General features: G+C 40.5%; 1 protein-coding gene across 1 annotated transcript in view; it reads right to left on the bottom strand.

Annotated features, from left to right (window-relative positions):
• Window positions 1-19,904, bottom strand: part of GRID2 (glutamate ionotropic receptor delta type subunit 2) — a 1,000,276-nt gene that overhangs the window by 163,286 nt on the left and 817,086 nt on the right. The window contains exon 11 of the mRNA XM_037896872.2: window positions 13,783-14,095. Within this exon, the coding sequence (XP_037752800.1) occupies window positions 13,783-14,095 (313 nt within the window). The remainder of the gene's footprint in view (window positions 1-13,782; window positions 14,096-19,904) is intronic.

The following is a 19,904-nucleotide window of genomic DNA, read 5'->3' as shown; positions in this document are numbered from 1 at the left end:
AACAGAATGTTTAGCTCTTTCCCTGCATTTTGTAATTCCTCGGTGTCCCTCATGCGTTGTGTCAAGGCTTTCCTTTTGCACTGATGTAGCGATAATTGGTCTGGACTCCAACAATAGGTAAGATCCACAGAAACTGTCCAGTATGTCTTCAGAGTGATTTCTGACTTGGTCTGTTTTTCTCCAGTCCTCTTTGCACAGTCATGACATGGCTCAGTAATTCATCTGCCTCTTGCTTCTTTTTCAGTTCTTGCAGGCATTTTCCTGTGATTGGTAAAGTAGTAAGTCCCGTGTCTATGAAATCTTCTAGGAGCAGCTGCTCTTGTTTGTGATGTGGTGTGTCTAGCATTTGGGCCCTACTGCTAAACTACACTGATTTATAAACTTCAGTCCCTGGTATCTGCTTGACAAATTTCTTCAGATACCATGTTTGGACAACTTGCTGCCTGTGCTGTGTGGGGTTTCAGTCTGGGGACAGAAGGGCTTAATCTCTTCGTCATTGTACCTCTGCACTCTGGAACACCCTGCCAAGACATGGCAAGAATGGTTCTAGAATTCCTCTATTGAAAACTTGTTTGAAAATGAATCTCTCTGCAAAAGTCTACCAGACATGGCCTCAATCCATGGTTTTTTTCCCCAATCACTTGTTGTTAAAGGCATGGCCTCCCCTTCTCCCTGTGCATGCATATGTGTATACATCTTGAATAGCTAATTGTTAGAAGTACTATAAAGGGGGAAACTAATTTGCATTATACTGACACCTAAGATCAAATTGAGTCCTGGGATAAGCAGAAACAACATCCAGCAAGTAAACAGGAGTTACACCCACATATCTCATCCCACAATGGCTTTCTATTAGGTACACTATTCCCAATTCAAAACTGAATGGGTCACAAGAAAGAACTTCTAAGGTGTGACTAGAATGTGCACCATATCGTCTCAAAATATTCTATTTATAACATCCTGCAGAAGTGCACTGAGCCTGCTCTTCATCTTTTTATGCTGGTATCTTTTTCAAAACTATAAACATATCCCTTTTAAGTATTTTTGTTACTTTATCCTATACTGGATGAGCAGCATGGAGGACAGAAAGGCAGAAAATAGAAAGAAAGAGTATGTCTATGGCTCGAGGGAGAAAGGAAAGGAAGAAGGACTGGCAAGTCAAATACAAAATACAATGAACTTTCATAAGTCTAAGTTAGACAGGAGCTCAAGCCCCTGATTAAAAAACACCACAGTGATAAATACTGTCACCCACTGTTTCTACTCAGGGACATTTAGATAAAACCAAAACATTTAAATATATATTGAAATAATAAAATAGAGGTCTATTAACTGCATTCCATAAGCACTGGGATCCAGTGTGATAATGGAAAAGCTAACCTCTTTTCAGCTGAGCTGACAGTCCAATTTTCTGCATCACTACCAATGATAATATTACACAAACTGTGTTCAAACATTAAATTAATTCCCATTAAATCAATATCCTTAAAGGCCAAGCAGTCCTTTAATAATTACCTGATTAAGATTATGTTAGCATAACATATTAGTTATAGTTTGTTTATTAATTCCTTTTTCAGGATAAATCTTGTTCTCCCACCCAGCTCCCTGACACTGCGACAGACAGGTAAAGAGTGGAATGGGAAGTGCATCACTACGGCACATAGCAACTGGGTAACATCATAACATCAGTGACACTTCTGAGATACATATTTTCTGGATTTGGGTTTCTAATACCCAGCATTAATGGTCTGACAGCCCAAGCACTGTAAGAATGAATCTCTAGATCTTGCAGAAGCTCTACACAAACCCGGAGTCTCAAAGGCAGTGACACACATAAGGGACCAGCAGCTTTTGCAACAAGTGAACTCCATCCTTCTACAGAGTTTGCAAAATCTGCTAAGTTTTCTCATAAAGAATGCAATACATTATAGATGAATAAGTATATTACAAATAATGTGTAATAATTTAGTGCCTGGACACAAAGGTGACTGGTGCTGTAATTGCAGGCAGATAGAAAGATAGATAGAGCTTACTGTGCTTCTAAAATTGTAGTTGGAAAGTTGTTAGAAAATGGATTATAGAAGTGCTTTTCAATGTCCTCTGCTGTCAAAAAAGAAGAGTAATGACTGTACAGAAAGTTTTCAGATTTAGGTGCCTAATGTTAGTTACTTGTTGTCAGGGTATAACCCCCCCCCCAAATCTGAACTCTGGGGTACAGATGTGGGGATCAGCATGGAAGACCCCCTAAGCTTATTTTCTACCAGCTTAGGTTAAAACTCTTCCAAGGCACAGTCTTCTGCCTTGGACAGATATTGCTGCCACCACTAAGTGATTTTCACATATATTCAGGGAAGGGTCACTTGGAATCCTGATCTCCCCAAAATATCCCCTCAAGCCTCTTCACCCCCTTTCCTGGAGAGGCTTGAGAATAAAATACCAACCAGTTGCCTTAGCAATGTGAGCACAGAAACTCCTTGTCTAAGGACTTTGGAATCAAAAGGATTCTTTAAAAAAAGGTAAATTTTATTTAAAAAGAAAAACATCTGAAAGCTCAGGCTTTAGGGATTAAACACCAAAAATAACTTTCTTGAGGTTCAGCTTAAAGGTTATAGGCAAAACAAAAGCACCTGGGGTTAGCACAGAGGAATCCACAAACCAAAACAACCAAAAAGGTTCCTAATCACATCGGTCTTAACTTTTCCTGTGCTACTTACATATCTGGAGTTCCAAATGAGGAGTTTCTAGGTATGATGCTGATTTCCCACACCTGGCTTAAAGCTTGCAGCTTGTTGCTGCCTTCCCCTCTCTCCAGCTCAAGAGAGGAAGAACCCCCCCCCAGCAGTTTTTCCACTTTGAAAGGGTACAGCCTCCCTCTGTCAGGTGCCAACTGGTCAGGTGCCAACTCAGGTTAAGCTTCTCTTAACCCTTTACAGTTAAGGCAATTAGGGTGCAGCTGCTGAGGAGGATTCTATAGCTACTGACTGGCTGGATGTCCATAAAAGGGAGATCCCCCCCGCCCGCCTCATTTATCACATTTGTATCCAAATTTAGGTAAGTCTCCTTTAAGTTAATGGCAATGGTGAGTGTTCAGCACCTGTGGAAACCAGGCCACTTGTATCCAGGTGCTGAGATATGGATTTAGACAGCTATATTTCAAAATCTATCTTTTGCTGATAATGATAATGTATATAATAACCCAGTGGCTCTCAACCTTTTCCAGACTACTGTATCCCTTTCAGGAGCCTGATTTGTTTTGCATACCCCCAAGTTTCACCTCACTTAAAAAGTACTTGCTTATAAAATCAGACATAAAAATACAAAAAAGTGTCATAGCACGCTATTACTGAAAGATTCCTTACTTTCTCATTTTACCATATAATTATAAAATAAATGGATTGGAATATAAATATTGTATGTACCTTTCAGTGTATAGTATATAGAGCAGCACAAACAAGTCATCGTTTGTATAAAATTTTAGTTTGTATTGACTTTGTTAGTGCTTTTAGGTAGCCTGTTGTAAAACTAGGCAAATATCTAGATGAGTTGATGTACTCTCTTGGAAGACCTCTGTGTACCCCCAAGCGTACAAGTAACCCTGGTTGAGAACCATTGTTATAATCAAAACACCCTCAAGTTCTGAAGTGTTTGGACTCTGAACTCTAATCCAAATTTTTCAGTTGTCCAGGCTCTCTAAAATGAATCTTGGGGCCCATCTCTTGTTTACATTTCAACAAAAAGTACTGTTAGCCTAGAGTTAAAGTTGATGAAGTCCATTCTTAAATATCCTAGTAACACACTTTTTATATTAAATCATTGGATTACCAAACACCATCTAATTGGCTTATATAATCATAAATAATTCTAGAATACGGTCAGTCGTGGTATTTTTTTTAAACATGTCTGAGCACATAATGCTACTGTCGGTCACTACCTTTACACATCTCAGTGCAATAATTTCACATTCAAAACTCCACTATGTGACCCTATGTCTGCAGATGTACAAACACACTGTTTTGAGGTATAGTCTCTATCTGACACCTGGAGAATTTCTGTATTTGTGCTAGTGTCCCCACACAGTGGATCCAATTCTGACCAGAATTAGATCAGAATCAAGCCCATTGATTTGCATTATACCCCACTGTATGCACATGTAAACACATTGTTGTAACAACTGTAAATCCACGAGATTCGCATTTGTTAGTTATTATTTTATAGACTATGGCATCCAGTGCTGCAAAAACTCACACATAGCCAGATTTCCAGAAGTGCTGAGTACCCACGAACCCCACTGAAGTTAATGGGAGCTACAAATGCTCAACACCTTTGAAAATGCAACGATAATTAGTCTCTACTGCACAAATACATAACAGAGCAAGAAGCCTCGTCATATACAGCTGAGACATTGGTACCCTGTCAACAGGGTGTTGCAGGATATTGTATGTACTCTCTTCAGGAAATAGTAACAGGAATTGTGCTGTTAACTGACAATGGGTCATATGTACATATATTTAACATTGCTCAATTTAATGTCATTAATGAGATATTAAAGCACTGCTGGTTCTGTGTGTCAACCCAGAGGGGGAGTGCATTATGAACACTCTGCTATTAGGAGGGAAGACTCCCTTTTGGCCCAAACTGAGCTAACAGAACACCAAGGAAACTAAACGACAATCCAATGACAATATTAGGAAGGGCAGGAATGAACAAACTGGTAGAGGGGAAAAAAAAAACCACCTGCTTTTTCCACCAAAACTTCACCCTTTCCGAATACTGACCAAAGCTTTTCTGAACATTGTGAGATCATTTATCTTTTCTCCTCATTACTTTTCATTTGCATTCATCTCGTGCTTCCAAATTCTGGGTGGGAATGGAACAAGAAATGATGAAATTCAGAAAGAACAGTTACTTGTGCCATTTCCAACCCACTAAGAAACACTAGAAACCTTAAGAGAAACCTGTCTTTAGGATTATTTCCCTATTTCCAGCACCTAGGGTGACCAGATAGCAAGTCTAAAAAATCGGGACAGGGGGTGAGGGGTAATAGGTGCTATATAAGAAAAAGCCTCCAAAATCAGGACTGTCCCTATAAAATCGGGACATCTGGTCACCCTACGAGCACCAGACACTGACACCTTAATACTATGGTGATAGAGGTACCATAATGACAGGTTTCAGAGTAACAGCCGTGTTAGTCTGTATTCGCAAAAAGAAAAGGAGTACTTGTGGCACCTCAGAGACTAACCAATTTATTTGAGCATAAGCTTTCGTGAGCTACAGCTCACTTCATCGGATGCATACAGGACTGAAGTATGCATCCGATGAAGTGAGCTGTAGCTCACGAAAGCTTATGCTCAAATAAATTGGTTAGTCTCTAAGGTGCCACAAGTACTCCTTTTCTTTTTGAGGTACCATAAATACCTCATATATAATAGCTCAATCTTGCAGATTCAAGCACTCTAATAAGGCTCCAAACTTTGGAGTGCTTGTCTGAATTCAACTCCTAATCTTGTGGAGTTCACCCCTCGCTAATGTAGGAGTTGTTATTAAGTGACAACAGTAAATACATTTTGAAGTTTCGACTGAAATTCCATCTTAAATGTGTCCAATAATGTTATTGAAAAGCTCACCAAAACCTAGATGTCCTAAAGTAATGCAGTGATTTTTCACAGCACACAGAGAAAGCTTTTAGCCTTTTAAGGGTAGACTTGAATATTACTGTAATGCAGTTTATTTATTTAATACACTACTATCAGGCCACACATTTAAATGGCCTGATTCTTGGCGTGAATGAGCAATTACTCTATTGAAATCAGTGGGTCAGAGTCTTCAGAAGTGCAAATCAGCCTTAAAGCTGACTTAACTGGCCAATGGATGTTTACTTCTGCAGAGAAGTGGGAGAAAAAGGAGCTACTGCAATAAATTAAACATATATTTATACTTAAAAAATTCTGCTAGCTGCTATTTCTAGACATGAAAACCTGATGATCCCACTCAACTACGTGGATCTATTATCATTGCTCATTAGCAGCCTGTGTGCAGAAGCTTTGCTATCTGCCATCTTCGCTGTTACCTTTGCCCGACACAGCTGACAGAGAAGGAGAATCTTGGTTAAGACCAACACATATACATTCATCTCAGTTGGTGCTTTACAAGAAGATTTCATGAATTTTTAGCCCAACACCACTTTAATAACTTTTAAAGGATGAAGCCCAAATCTGTGATTTCTTCCCTTCCATCCCCAAAGAATGTAAATTTAGCTGCTGCCAGCTCCTATGCTGGGTTTCTGCTGTAGTGAAGATAATCCTACTGACCTCAAACTGGGAGACAGAAAGAAAACAGCTCTGAGGGTTCCACTGGGCAAGGGACCCCAGTCTCAGCACTCAGCAACAGGCTGGCCAGCATGTTCAAAAGCCTCATCCTGTGTCTTGATCTGCTTCCTTTGTAAAGTGATTTTTGGCTTGCTCCTGTTATATGCATTTTAATATTGGAAGAGGGTCTGGGAATAAAACTCAGCAGCTGAAGATGGGATAATATGTTGTTGGCAGCCTGAAAAACCTCTGAGCCTTTCCTGTTTTTAGGCTCTTCAGGCAATCTTTCCTGGTACCAAAATACCAGCTGGTGTTATGAAGAAAAGCGATGTGGGTGGTTACCAGTGTGGCGCTACTGCCATGGAGGAGGGACTCCCTGCAGTACTGAAAGGAATGGAAATCTACCAAGAGTTTTCATCTAAACTCATGCTCATCTGGCACCTACCATATCCTCTAGTGAAAAGGTTGGATCAATTTGTGGATTAGATTTCTGCCATCCAAACAGAAGGCCAGGATGTTTAATAACTGTGGATGTAGAAGACAGATTGAAAAGCTAACCAAAAAAAAAAAAAAAAAAAGCCTTCTAAACCCTGAAATTCCCATGTTTACAGTGTAGATTGCAGTTCAGGAAACTCTAACAGCAGAACAAGTGACTAAGGCCAGGTCTGCAAGTTTAACCACTGCAATTACTGAACATCTTCTAAGCTTTCCCAGGTGTATGTGTAAGTTAGATTGCTTTTTCATGGAAGAAAATGTCTGTTTCCTGGCCAAGTTATTCCTTCTTGTTTCATCAATTAGATAGGTACTGTATATGCTCTGCAATCTGGAAAGTAAAGTGAAAGCTAATTACTTGTTCTGATTCAAATGTATCCATCCTGTAAGTCATATATGTTATACAGGTTTATGAAAAATTCTTGAAATTTAAAAACTGCTCCATAAAAAATAATTAACTTAGAAATTTTTGTTTTGGGTGGAAGAGAGGGAGAGAGTTTTCTTTTCTCTTATGGATGGATTCCCAGGCATTCAATTATACTTTCTCCTTTGCCTCACTAGACCCCAATCGACATTTGTACTATATCAAGGGCAACATCATCTTCTCACAGTCAGTTAATCCAGATAGGAGCTAGTCCCTGGGGAAGGAGGATGTTCTCTGGGCTTTCACAGATTCATTCATCCTTTATCTCCTCATAACATGTATCTCAGATGCACTGTGTCTAAATATACTGTCCCATTAATACAGCACCATCACTTGAAAAGCTAGGTAGTAACCCATCAGTTCAGGCTCCTGCCAGGACTGCGTGGCACTTACCTTCAATATGGGGGTAACTTCAAGCAAATCCACTAGCATTTTAATGCTAGTGATTTTAAATGACTAACAAACACAACTCTGAACATACCATAAACACTGTGACTATGACCTAGGACTAGATTTTCAAGCGGAGGTGACAAAATGTACTTGTGAAATATTTGCAAATGCATAAATGTACCAAACATTCTGTACGTGTTTGATAAATGCAATACACAGCCACCAATTTATTTGGAATTTGGCCCATAATTTATTAAGTGGTTAACAGGTCTGGACCACAGTGAGGGGCGTCTGGAAAAACACTGGGTGACAGCATCATGAGGTTAAAAGGACACTTTTAAAGTAACAGCTCTACTGAATACACACACATATACATGGACACATTTATAGGTTTAATAATAACAGAAAAATAAATTGGTAGATTAACTGTTAGTGGAATGAAGACAACTGAGATAATGACATGGATTTGTTTGTAGGTAATGTGCCCAGGAGATAGAGTAGCTTGATGACAATAGTCAGTATATCTTTTAGTTCCACCTTCAAAGGCATCAGGAAAGAATGGAGTTTGGTTTACCTGCCAATATGCCATGAGACTTTTATTTTGTGAGTACCGTGCTTGGTTCTTGACTGCACAGCTTCGGTGCCAATACGTTTATTCCTCTAATGCTCTTAGCCTACAGATGAGTGTGGTGAGGCAATTGCCCCACCCCTATGAGAGATAGGGCTAGAGTAGGCCAGAGTGGCTGTGTAGAAGGGCAGCCAGTCAGGAAAAGGCCTACTGGGAGCCAATCAGAGCCAGTATTCCAGCCAACCAATCAGGGCTAGGCTAGGCTCTATATAAAGGCTGCCCAGGAAGGGAGCAGGCAGTCTGTCCCAGATCTTCATGGGGGAAGGCCTGTCTCCTGAGTAGGAGACAGGCACCGAGGACAGAGCAGTGCTGGGCAGGCTTGGGGGAGCATAGAAGGGCTCTGGCCCAATATCTGCCAGACTGCGGACCCTGACAGAAAGGGCCTAGAGGGTGCGAAGGGCCAGAGGGGAAGTGGCCCAGGGATAGTTAGACAAGGGGAGAGAAGGAGGGCAGGGAGGCTGCCACTACAGGGTCCCTGGGTCGGGACCCAGAGTAGTGGGCGGGCCTGGGTTCCCCCCTTCTCCTTGTACAGCACCAGGCCGTGGAAGGGTGTCCGAGACAGATTGCAACCGGCCCTTGAACAGAGAAGCTAGACTCGAGAGGTTGTGGTTGGCCACTGCGGCAGGAGTGAACTGGAAAGACTGCTGTTAACCCCCCTGCCCCCTCCGGAAGGGGGAGAGTGTGGACTTGGGGGCATTGCCGGAGGGCAGTGCCCTGAAGAGGACGCCGCGAGAGAAGGGAGCAATGTGGGTCCAGACGCCAACAAAGGGTGAAAAACGGACGGGACACCACCAACAAAGGGTGCTCCACATGGACCAAGCTAATTCCCAGATGTGCCAGTGGGAAGCGCTGCGGGGGTGAGTCCCAGCCCCGTCACAATGAGTCAGTTATTACAGAAGAATTTCAATCTATGCTGAAGACCTGGCATAAATTTGAACAGCCATAACAATAATAATTAACAACACATAGCATTTCAATAGTGCTACTTTTGTTCAAAACAGTTTTACTGACAGAGTTTTGCTCTAAATGTTGAATCGATAGAGGTTGGTGTCCAGTTAATTAAGAGAAAATATCAAAAGAAAAGAACGTCACAGGTAATGGTTTCCTGCTACTAGGGATATGCCAGGAGGAAGATAAGTATGACAGAGTAATTTATTAAGCAACAGTACACTTCAGGCAGTGCATTTGTAGAAGATTATAGCACACCTTGGATGTTAATAAAAGAGACACGACTGAAGACTGTGTGGCTTTAACCCTCCAAGAAGTGCTATAATCGCCTAGAAGTGCCAGTGCTTGGAGTCTTATTGATCTTATAAAATGGAATTTAAATAGGGAAAACAGTAAGATTTGCTCATTTAGAGGGCATTAGAAACATAATTGATCATTATTGACATCCCTGACAGCCAGTCAGAAAGCTCCAATTGTGACTAGAGTTCTAATCTAATCAGAACTAAAAGCCATAAACACAGCAAATGAGTGAAGCTTTCAAATCATTTATTCATAACACTGTTATAAGCAGTAGCATTAAGATTTTTTTTTGGATATTTTTAACACTTATGTCTTGGCTACAGGGTGAGCTGTGCACCTCTCAGCAAAAATAGGTTTAGAAGGGATAACAAAGGTGAAGGTGGCAGAAATAGGGAGCACCAATGGGAGTCCAGAGCGGGGGCGTACCAGCGTGGAAGGGAAAATGTTAGGAGTGGGGAGACAGTGAAAGAAAATGTGGCGAGAGAAGGAAGAGGCAAATGGTCCAGTAGTAGAGAGGCCAGGGTTAGGGCCATGCTTTTACGTCATGTTCCCTGAGCTCTGTAACTCCTGAATTCTGCTGCAAATAGGTTTCCAGTGCTACAGAGAAAATTGTGAACACACACACAAAACAACCCACAACAGCAACGAAAAACACCTGTTTTTACTGAATTAAACACTAACCCATGAAAATATTTCCATTCGTATTAGGTTTTGTGACAGATAATGTGAGTCCTCTGCAACTTGGTAGTTTCCCTTGAATATGAGCAAGTCAAAAAGAATAAGTTCAAAAATCATGAAGCTAAACTTCAGCGTACATTTCAAATTCTCCGCAATTTGAATCTATTAATTTACTCCATTTTTAGTCAGGCCCTGCTGTGTAAGGCAAATCCACATGGTAATAAAGTGCTTACAGAGAGAAGGGTTGTGTTACAAATGTTCATGCCTGGCTGAATTGCACAAAGCTATGAGCCGATCAGCATATATTTTTAGTGTAACTCAACCCATGCCACTAGTTGGCCAAGGGTACTAAATTATTTCTCCCTTTGACACACCACATTATACTGTGGTAAGGAAATGAGTTTTATTAAACATCAAGTACAATGGATACATGTAGTAGTAAGGTAAGGTATTTTAATAAACTGGACACACATTTGCTGTTCAATAACTGGAAACATACAAATGGTCTGCATCAGTGTTGAGTGAATGGTTCGGGTTTTAAACCAAACTAACTCACCAATGATGCCTCTCATGCATAGATGAGTTTGAAAGATTTTGACTCAACTTCTACTGGTTTTTGTTTTTGTTTTAATCTTTGTGGCTCTTTCTGTCAGGGGTTCAGGAGAAATGAGCAAGAGACAAAACCAATATAGCAGCCTCATAATCCACATCGTAGGAGTGTTCTGCTTTTTGACTTACTGTACTATACACCTCTCTATTCCTGGTAGAATAGGTGCATTGTCCATCCACTCCTGGAACCATTTAGCTTCCATTTACGGTTTCTTTCAACAAACACGGCACAGCATAACATGTTTCATAAGCCCAGAAGCCTACTCACAAGCTGTTTATCGTCATTAGCCCACAAAAGATGGAGGTGTTAGAACACGACACACAAAGGAATTAGGTCTTCTTGTTAAACCACATTTCTACTCTGGAAAGAGACTGTAAAAACAGCATTGTGGATTTGATGGAAGGGATACACACTATCTATTGAAAAACAGGTTCCATCCGAAAGGTGCAGTTCATGCCTGGGCTGTGGGCAGCACATTACTTGGGAAAAACTTAAAGTGAACATGACAGTATTTAAAATTTCACTTGCTACCTTGGTTAAGATGTGTCAATCACAATTAACAGCAACAGATTTGGTATTCTAAAACAAATAAATCCTGCAACTTCTTTGCTGCATGAAAAGCAGATGATGAGTGAATGCAGAAGGCAAACCTACCACTATAGCCAGTTAATCTGTCAATGGAAATTACTTTCATTTTTTCCTGTATTCACTAGGGTTGGTAAACAATAGAACTTCAGCTAATACAGTTTTTGTTACATACAAATTGAATGTGAAATATTGGATGACATTATAAATGAATCTCTTTTGCTATTGCACTGGAATCCTGAGGCCCTCTGAGTTTTCATGATTAAATCAGTCTGTAAACTTCATATATTTTTGTATCAACCCTATTAAATTCATGTCTTTTTCTCTTCTACCAAATTAAGGGGTGTCCTTCCACCTGCTATTTGAAGGAGACACGTCTTCCTTGACTCTACACACGCAACAGAAACAAAAGGAACATTCACACTTCTCACAGAGGATTGTGAGAAGTGTGTGCTGAAAATCCACATGGTGGGGTAAGCTCTCTCTCTTTTCAAGTAAAAGCCTCTCTCAGCTTTCCAAGCTTGTGGACTTCCTCTGCTTGCCTCCCACAGTAGTTTTTGTGCTATCAGCCATCATGTCCCTCCCGTGGCTTTTATTTGTACTGAGTAACTCCTCACACTCCTCATCCTATCAGCAAAAGCGGCGCTTGTGAATCTCCTGAGGAAACGTCCTTTCTTCACTCTTTCCAACAACTCTGCCCATCTGTCATCTGGACTATTTTGTTTCTGTCTAGTTCATTTGTGGCTCTCACACTCCATTCTCCATGCTCCTCTCCAGTGCTCGTTCTTTTCCCCTCCTGACCCTTTATATTGGTTTACTATGCTCGTGAGAGTGGCTGGAAATTTTTTTTTTATCTGCCAACAGAGGGTCATGGCCTCAAAAAGAGCTATAACCTAAAACAAGTCAATACATTGTGGAACAGAGACTTACGTGGAAGGGGTAAAGTGGACCATTCAGATAATTCATGAACTTGAAGTGGATAATTAAACAAACTTTGCCTCTTTGAAATGTTTAATATGCAGCTTTAGGGGATCACAGGGAGTTAATGATGTTAGGGATGGGGTACAGGTGGTGGGGTCAATATCAAGCAATAATCCCATGTAAAACAGCATTGTGGATTTGACAGAAGTGATATACACCATCCATTGAAAAATGGGTTCCATCTGAAAGGTGCAATTGATGCCTGGACTGTGGGCAGCACATTATTTGGGAAAAACTTCAGTGCCAATGTCAAGAGCTGAGCTTGAGCGTTTTAAAGTGACAGAGGGGATCTTGTGTCTCAGTGAGTCCCCATCAAATTTGCTCAGTAAACAAAAGTTGGTTTTCTTAACCGTCAACTCTGCAAACTCAAGCTGGGATCTGAAAGTCAAACTGGGTTCTTTCTGTATCATGGGGTATCTCGTGCACCATGACCATCTGGACAACTACCAAAGGGGTTAATAATGCAATTTCTAAAATATTCCATTTCATGACACCAAAGTCAATGGAAGGCACTTTATATATAGAATTTCATACAGGTTCAAGTTTAAGTCCATGAGCTATGTGGGAGTTTTGAGACTTCAGCAGTGATGGTTGTTTATACAGCACATGCTCCATGGATTAGCAGATATGTGCATCTATGGGGCCTGTACTGACCCATGAAAGACTGCATTTACAAATGCTAAAGGCGATTGTTCTACTTGTCCAACTATTTTTAGTTTTCTCAATCTTCTATTTTCCTCTCCAGAGCCTATATTTGATTTTGTTTTCTGATTCTGGTTTGGAGTAGTGTTAACCTTTAATTTCTATGTCAGAATATTAAGACATAGTGGCACAAAGTTTATCTACTAAGTCTGGGTCAGAAGTCTGCAATCCTTCAGGGATATCTGACTAACCTTTTGCTCAAGGGGAATGAGTTTGAAGAAACAGAGTATAAATGGCACTGAGGACTATCCTGAGTCAATCAGAATGCTAGAGGAGACAGAGAAAGTATCCAATAAGATCAGAGGAGCCTTGGTGAGACTGAAAGAGGCACAGAAATATTGAGATAAGTCAGCAGAAGACATAGCACTTGGACCCTAGCGCACAGGTGAAGATTTTAAATTTAGACCCAAAGCTAAATTCAAAGATTTTCTGTCTGATTTGGCACCAGAGCTTATGATGAACATTATTTATGAGTAACCTGCTAGTAGAAGATTAGAATTACTCTGCTCTGAGAGTTGTGGTGACAGACATTGCCTTTTTTGGAATTAGACAAATACAAAGTAAAACAGGCTAGCGTGTAGCAATTCAGAGCTTGTCACCACACATACAGAAGGCTGCTGCATGTCAAAGGCTTAGACTTCATGGATGCATGGTATAGCATGGGTCCTAAGAATCCACGGTAGCTGGAATAGCATGTACGCTTTCCTCTGTACTAAAGATGAATTTTGCTTCTTACCTTGCTGCACAAAGGATCCATAAACGAACCACATGGAGTTGTACAGTGTTGTAGAAGTCATTGATCCCATCTGCAGGCGTGGTGGGTTGAGCCAGTTCAAGAGGTAGACCAGTAGTCCTACCAGAAGCACAGTGCCAGCTATGCAGGCCCACAGGGAGAGGTCAAATGGTGCCAAGCAGGCAAACATGTCCATTGTCTTCTCAGCCTTTCGAAGCAGCACACCCACTGAGTAGTCCATGTAACGGGTTGTGAAATCTACCACATTTTCCCGATCAGGGGTAATGGTTAAAGCAGAAATCCCTATGTCGGCTCTCTAAGAAAGAGAAAAGAGAATTCATTAACATGAGCAACAGAAAAAAAAATCTTCGATCTAATTTGTTTTATAGCACCTAAACTTTTCATGGAAAAACTGATGCCAAGGCCAATGTCTTAAGTAAGTAAATATGAAAATGCTCCTAAGGAGATGAACAGAATAGCTGCACATCAATCTTATATTTCTATGGCCAAACCTTGCCTGGCTAGACTCGGGCAGATTAGTTTTCCAGCATTATTAGTGTCCAAAAATCAAGAAAAATATTTCAAATACAAATAATAGCTGGAGGAAATCTGCTTCTGGTAATTTTTTTTGGCATGGCTTATCGGGGACATCATTGTCATAGAGGCAACAGGCAGATCTTGTGTATAGCATTCCTACTCAGAGGAAATTAGTTTCCTGACAGAAGCCACATGATACCTAGAATTCCAGTGACCTGAGGATCATGACAAAGGGCCACTGCATGTCATTACATTTCATTTGGCTGCATATTAACTGTAGAATAATCAATGTCCTATGTGGTTCCTTCAGTACTGGATTTTTTTTATAGCATTTGAAAACTGAGCTACCGTACCATATGGCTACCTGTCCTGCAGGTGTCAGAGAATGGCTTGGTTTCACAGACATCTATGAAATTTAAAATAATCCATTTAAGAGCTGAAGGGGATTAATAACATTCCTTGATCTTATCATCCCAATTCTCAGCTTGTCGCTGAAACATTAGGTCCCTAGAGACAACAGCCACAACTACAGCAGGTGCTATTTTACTTACTTTTCACACATGCAATTATAAGTGCAGTGAAAATAGAAGAGGTATTTCAAGCAGACACATTAACGGTGTTTTTAAAAGAAATTCAAATATTGAATAAAAAAACTGTAAACTCTAGATTTTTTTTCATATGGAAAGGAACATTTAACATACTTAAAGTTGTTACTGGTTTGATGTAATGCACTTCTACTGTGATTAAAGCTGTATGAGGTCCTTTCTAGGAAACGAAAAAGGTATGAATATGGAAAGGATCAGCAAATCTATCAATTTATTGACTCTCTTGAGTTTATTTCATCTATGTCCAAACAAGGCGGGAATTACTGCTACCCAAATATTGAGATGTATGTGATATCTTAAGTGGTATAGCATGGGAATGAAACTGTGATAAATAAAAAGTAGGCAAGGATTAGGATCCAGTTTGAAAATCCCAACTTTGTTTTGACATTTTCTGTCAATATTTTCTGCTACACATAGTACAGTCACACTATTAATCACAATAAGCTTTAGACAGGATTTGATGTATTTGATGCAAAAGCGTATTGATGTCTGAACTTAAACTTCAATAATCTTCTACAGTTGTGTGAGTGAGAGGGTGTGTGGAGGGAGTGGTGTTGGGCAAAAAAGTATTTTCAAATATTCATTTGCATAAAAGTCGTGGGCCAAAGCTTCAGCAGGTCATAGAATATAGAATCATCGAATATCAGGGTTGGAAGGGACCTCAGGAGGTCATCTAGTCCAACCCCCTGCTCAAAGCAGGACCAAACCCCAATTTTTGCCCCAGATCCCTAAATGGCCCCCTCAAGGATTGAACTCACAACCCTGGGTTTAGCAGGACAATGCTCAAACCACTGAGCTATCCCTCCCCCCAAGGTCTAATCAAGATAGCTCTACTGACTTAAATGGAGCTTCATTGACTTACACCAGGAGAGAATTTGGCTTCATGAATTCACTTTGATTGTATTCATAACGCTTTCTGTTAGTTTTCAGTGAGTGATCATTCAATGTTGTTTGATTCACAGGCAGCAAAAGTCTCAGGAATATTTGTGCAGATTCATCAGAGTGAAGGTTTGCACAAGACTTGGTCATGTAACTTGAAAGTCACTTTGATTTCCTTCTGCTTCTTTATAAAGTATTCAATCAGGTGAAGAGCTTAAAGAAAAGCATATGGCTGTGATGACCTATTGTACCACAGAATAATCAGAGCTGAGAACACTGCAAATGACCCACTCTGAAATGTTTTCCACATAAAGTGTACATCAATTTTGAATAATTAACAACTTGTAAAAGTCAAAGTCAGTTCACAAATAATTAATTAACAGAGACAAGGCTAAATGCAATTTTTTTTGTATGTTTGATTCAAGTCCGGTGTTGAGTATGATTTCGTGGTTATAGAGCGACCCTAGGAGTCAGAAGTTCTTCTAATCTCTAGTCCCAGCCCTTGTTGGTTAATTTTAGGTCAGTTATTTCACCAACTGTAATTGTTATTAAAATATTTCCCTACCTCACAAGAGTAGAGTGAGGTATAATTAATTTAACATTTTTAAATGTTTTGATATCCTTGGATGAAAAGCAATATAGTTTGGAGTGTGTGAATGATTCATTTAAAAAACAGGAGACTACTGCAATATTGACTAACTGCAATCATGACTAAAGTTTTTTTAAATAAACAGGTTTTCACAAGAGATGTGTTGTATGGAAGAGCACAGCACCATGTCATTTGTGGAGATGCTGCTTATATTTTACCTCCTTGGAATGAAGTGTTCCAAAATTCCACTGCATTATCAGTATAGTTACCAGTGAGCTATGACAGAGGATCACCATTGTTCTAATGGAAGTATTCCATTTTCTTTGTGATATTACAAAAGTCATTGTGATACAGTTATGTCCACTGATAAGGCAGTGGTCAAAAAGTGGTAAAAGGAACGGTGAAAGATAAATCCTGTGTTTTCAGTGCTATTGTATTTAGGTTTCTTTTTAAGAGGGAATATTACTACCCACATACTTATTTTATTTACTGAGTTTTAACCAGTGTGTTCCTATCGAACAATTTATTTACCACTGATACCAAAGTCATTTAGCAATAATACTGGCTAGTACAACTCTAGTGAAAAGTACTACTAACAGGTACCAACCTGGTTGCCACCCAACTGCATTTGCTTCATGTTTAGTGAAAGAGAGATCTTTTATTAATAGAAATGTGTTGCATGAACTGAAGGAAAGCTGTGAAAATTATTTTTGTATTATATTTGTAGCAATATAGTATCTCATTGGGTGACAGTTAAGGCTCCATGGCCGTCCCGGAGGTCACAGAAATCATGGATTCTGTGACTTTCCATGACTTCTGCAGTGGCCAGTGTGGCTCACCCGAGGGCTGCCCAAGCAGCTGGCGCTGGGCTCAGCTGCTCAGGTAGCCACAGGGACAGCCACACCAGCCACCGCTGGCGCGACTCTGCAGCCAGCCGCTTGGGCGACCCCACAGCCAGCCACACTGGCTACTGCTTGAGTGGCCCTGGGGCCAGCTACACAGGCCGATGCCCAGCGGTCCCGGGGTGGCCACTGCTCAGCAGTCCTGGGGCGGCCTCTGGCAGCTGGTACCGCTGGCCCTCGCCCCCCAGCAGCAGCCCCTAGTCCTCCCCCCAGAGCAGCGGCCCCACAAAGAGTAGCCCCCACATAATTAATGTTCAATGTGTCATGTTTTGTTACCCCTTAGTTTACTGTCAAGTGAGGTCTCATTTTGTTGTATTAATAGTGTAAACATATGAATAATCTATAATCATCACTAAGGCTACGATTTAGTCATGGGTATTTTTAGTAAAAGTCATGGACAGGTTACAGGCAATAAACAGAAATTCACACCGGTGACCTGTCCATGACTTTTACTAAAAATACCCATGACTAAATCGTAGCCTTAGTGATGATTATAGATTATTCATATGTTTACAGGGTTATACACACAACAAAATGAGACCTCACTTGACAGTAAACCAAAGGATATCAAAACATGACTCATTGAACACATTGAGTTAAATCTGGGCTTCACTGCAGTCGCCAGGAGTTTTGCTATTGACTTCTATGGGACCATGATTTTCCCCATAGTACCTATTCAGGACTTCTTACTCAGGCAAAATTCCCACTCCTTGCCAAACAAGTGGTGAACTGGAAACATATGGGTTGATTTTTGAAGGTGCTAAGCACCTACAGCTCTCACTGACTGAGCTGTGGGCAACAGCTTCTCTGCAAATCAGACCTCTAGTGACTACCAGATTTCACCTAATAGTTGATCCATCAAAGACGAGTGTTCTTAATTATGTACAGATGTCAAATTACACAAAAACTGGCAAGTGGAAAAATGAAATGCCTATCATTATCATGTCAAAATAAATCAGAGAGACATCAGCTTTCAGAAGTCAAGGTTCGCTAAGTGCTTTATAGAAGAAAGGCAAATGCATGCAATCATGTCAATATTTAGATGTAAAGTTGCCAGTCTAAATTATAAACATGGAAAATACTCCACTCATTAAGTTGTAGGAGTGCCAAAATATTACCAATTATCATAATCTTAGTTATTTTGGTTTACAAACTTAAGTTAAATGAAACTGTGAGAGTTGGTTCATGAAACTGATTGGCTACTGAACAAACAGCAGAGAACATTATTTTACTTGATATGACCCGTATATGAAACTGCATTAGTCATTATAACATGGAGCTGATGGTGATGTCACCTCTCTACGCTGACACAAGTCCATCATCATTGCCCTGGAACCCCCCCTAAACCTTACATGTTATTGCTTAAGTAAACCCATTTATGATTATTGCTCTATATGCCTGAAAACAATCTTGTGGTGAGTCCGTGTTTATAACTACGACTAAGGAGAACTTACAATACTGATGCAACAGCCTCTATTTATTTTTCAATCCATCCTTAAACTTGCTCTAATGCGACCTTTCATTTAATTGCTATTTCAGGTTAATCCGAGGATAAATATGTACTGATTAATACAACAAGGGCGTTATGTCCACTGTGATTTTTTGATGCAAACATGAGTTTTAAACAAAATACATTGCTGGCATTTAAAAAAATTAAGGAAAAATACTTATTACAACAAAAGAGACATTGTTTTGTGTCAGGAAACACCTTGGGGTTGAGTCTGGCCCCCATTCTGCCACGCTATGCTGCTCCAATAGTATATAAGGGAATATAAAGGGGACACTATATCTAGAGAAGAATCCCCCGAGGGGAGGCTCACCACGAGGTTGACGTAAGCAGCCTTATGCATGGCTGACAGTGGATCTGGGGCATGCACATAGCATTTTGTCCCATAGCAAAGCAGCACATAGTAAGGCTGCCATAAATTAAAGCAGTCCTCAAAACTGCTCTTGCTTATGTTGGGGGCTGCACTAGCCCCTGACAAAGGCATAAAGCTACCTTGCTCTCGCTTTCTTTTTCCCTCAGGGCTATACCTTCTATTTTGTGTCTCTGATTTCACACCTCTGGAGACTACAGACTGAAAAATGAAGAGAGTCAGATAGCAACAGGACATGAGTTACGGTGAACTCACGACAAAGAAAAGTACACAAATCATCATCATAGAATTGTATGACTGGAAGGGACCTCGAGAGATCATCTAGGCCAGTCCCCTGCACTTAAATATGAGAAGCAAAATTTTAACCTCCCTGGGAATACTGGAGGAGGTGTGCCTGCCTGTCTCCGAGGAAATGCTATGTAGACACCACATGAGGCTTTGCTCTATTTAACACAGGAACTATGCACTTACTATAGCAACTGTCATCTCATATGGTGCACCTGCTGCAGTGGCACTGCAAAACATATCGTGCCTTCTCTGTGAGATACATTCAACAACGCGTCGTGTGAGTGCTGCTATTTTCCATAACACTTGTGAAGAGAGATATTTAATTTTTGCATGTGCACAGCGTGCCCAGCTCCATCTTGGCTCACGTGTGGCAATGCATAAAGGGCAACCCATGGGTTTCTGAATGGTCTCCACATTGTGTTGGCTAAATTAACATGTCAGATTTGAA

The sequence above is a fragment of the Chelonia mydas genome, chromosome 4, assembly GCF_015237465.2.
Source record: "Chelonia mydas isolate rCheMyd1 chromosome 4, rCheMyd1.pri.v2, whole genome shotgun sequence".
NCBI classification, from domain to species: Eukaryota; Metazoa; Chordata; order Testudines; family Cheloniidae; genus Chelonia; species Chelonia mydas.
Note: the sequence above shows the minus strand (reverse complement) of the source record. Positions and strands in the feature narration are given on the sequence as shown.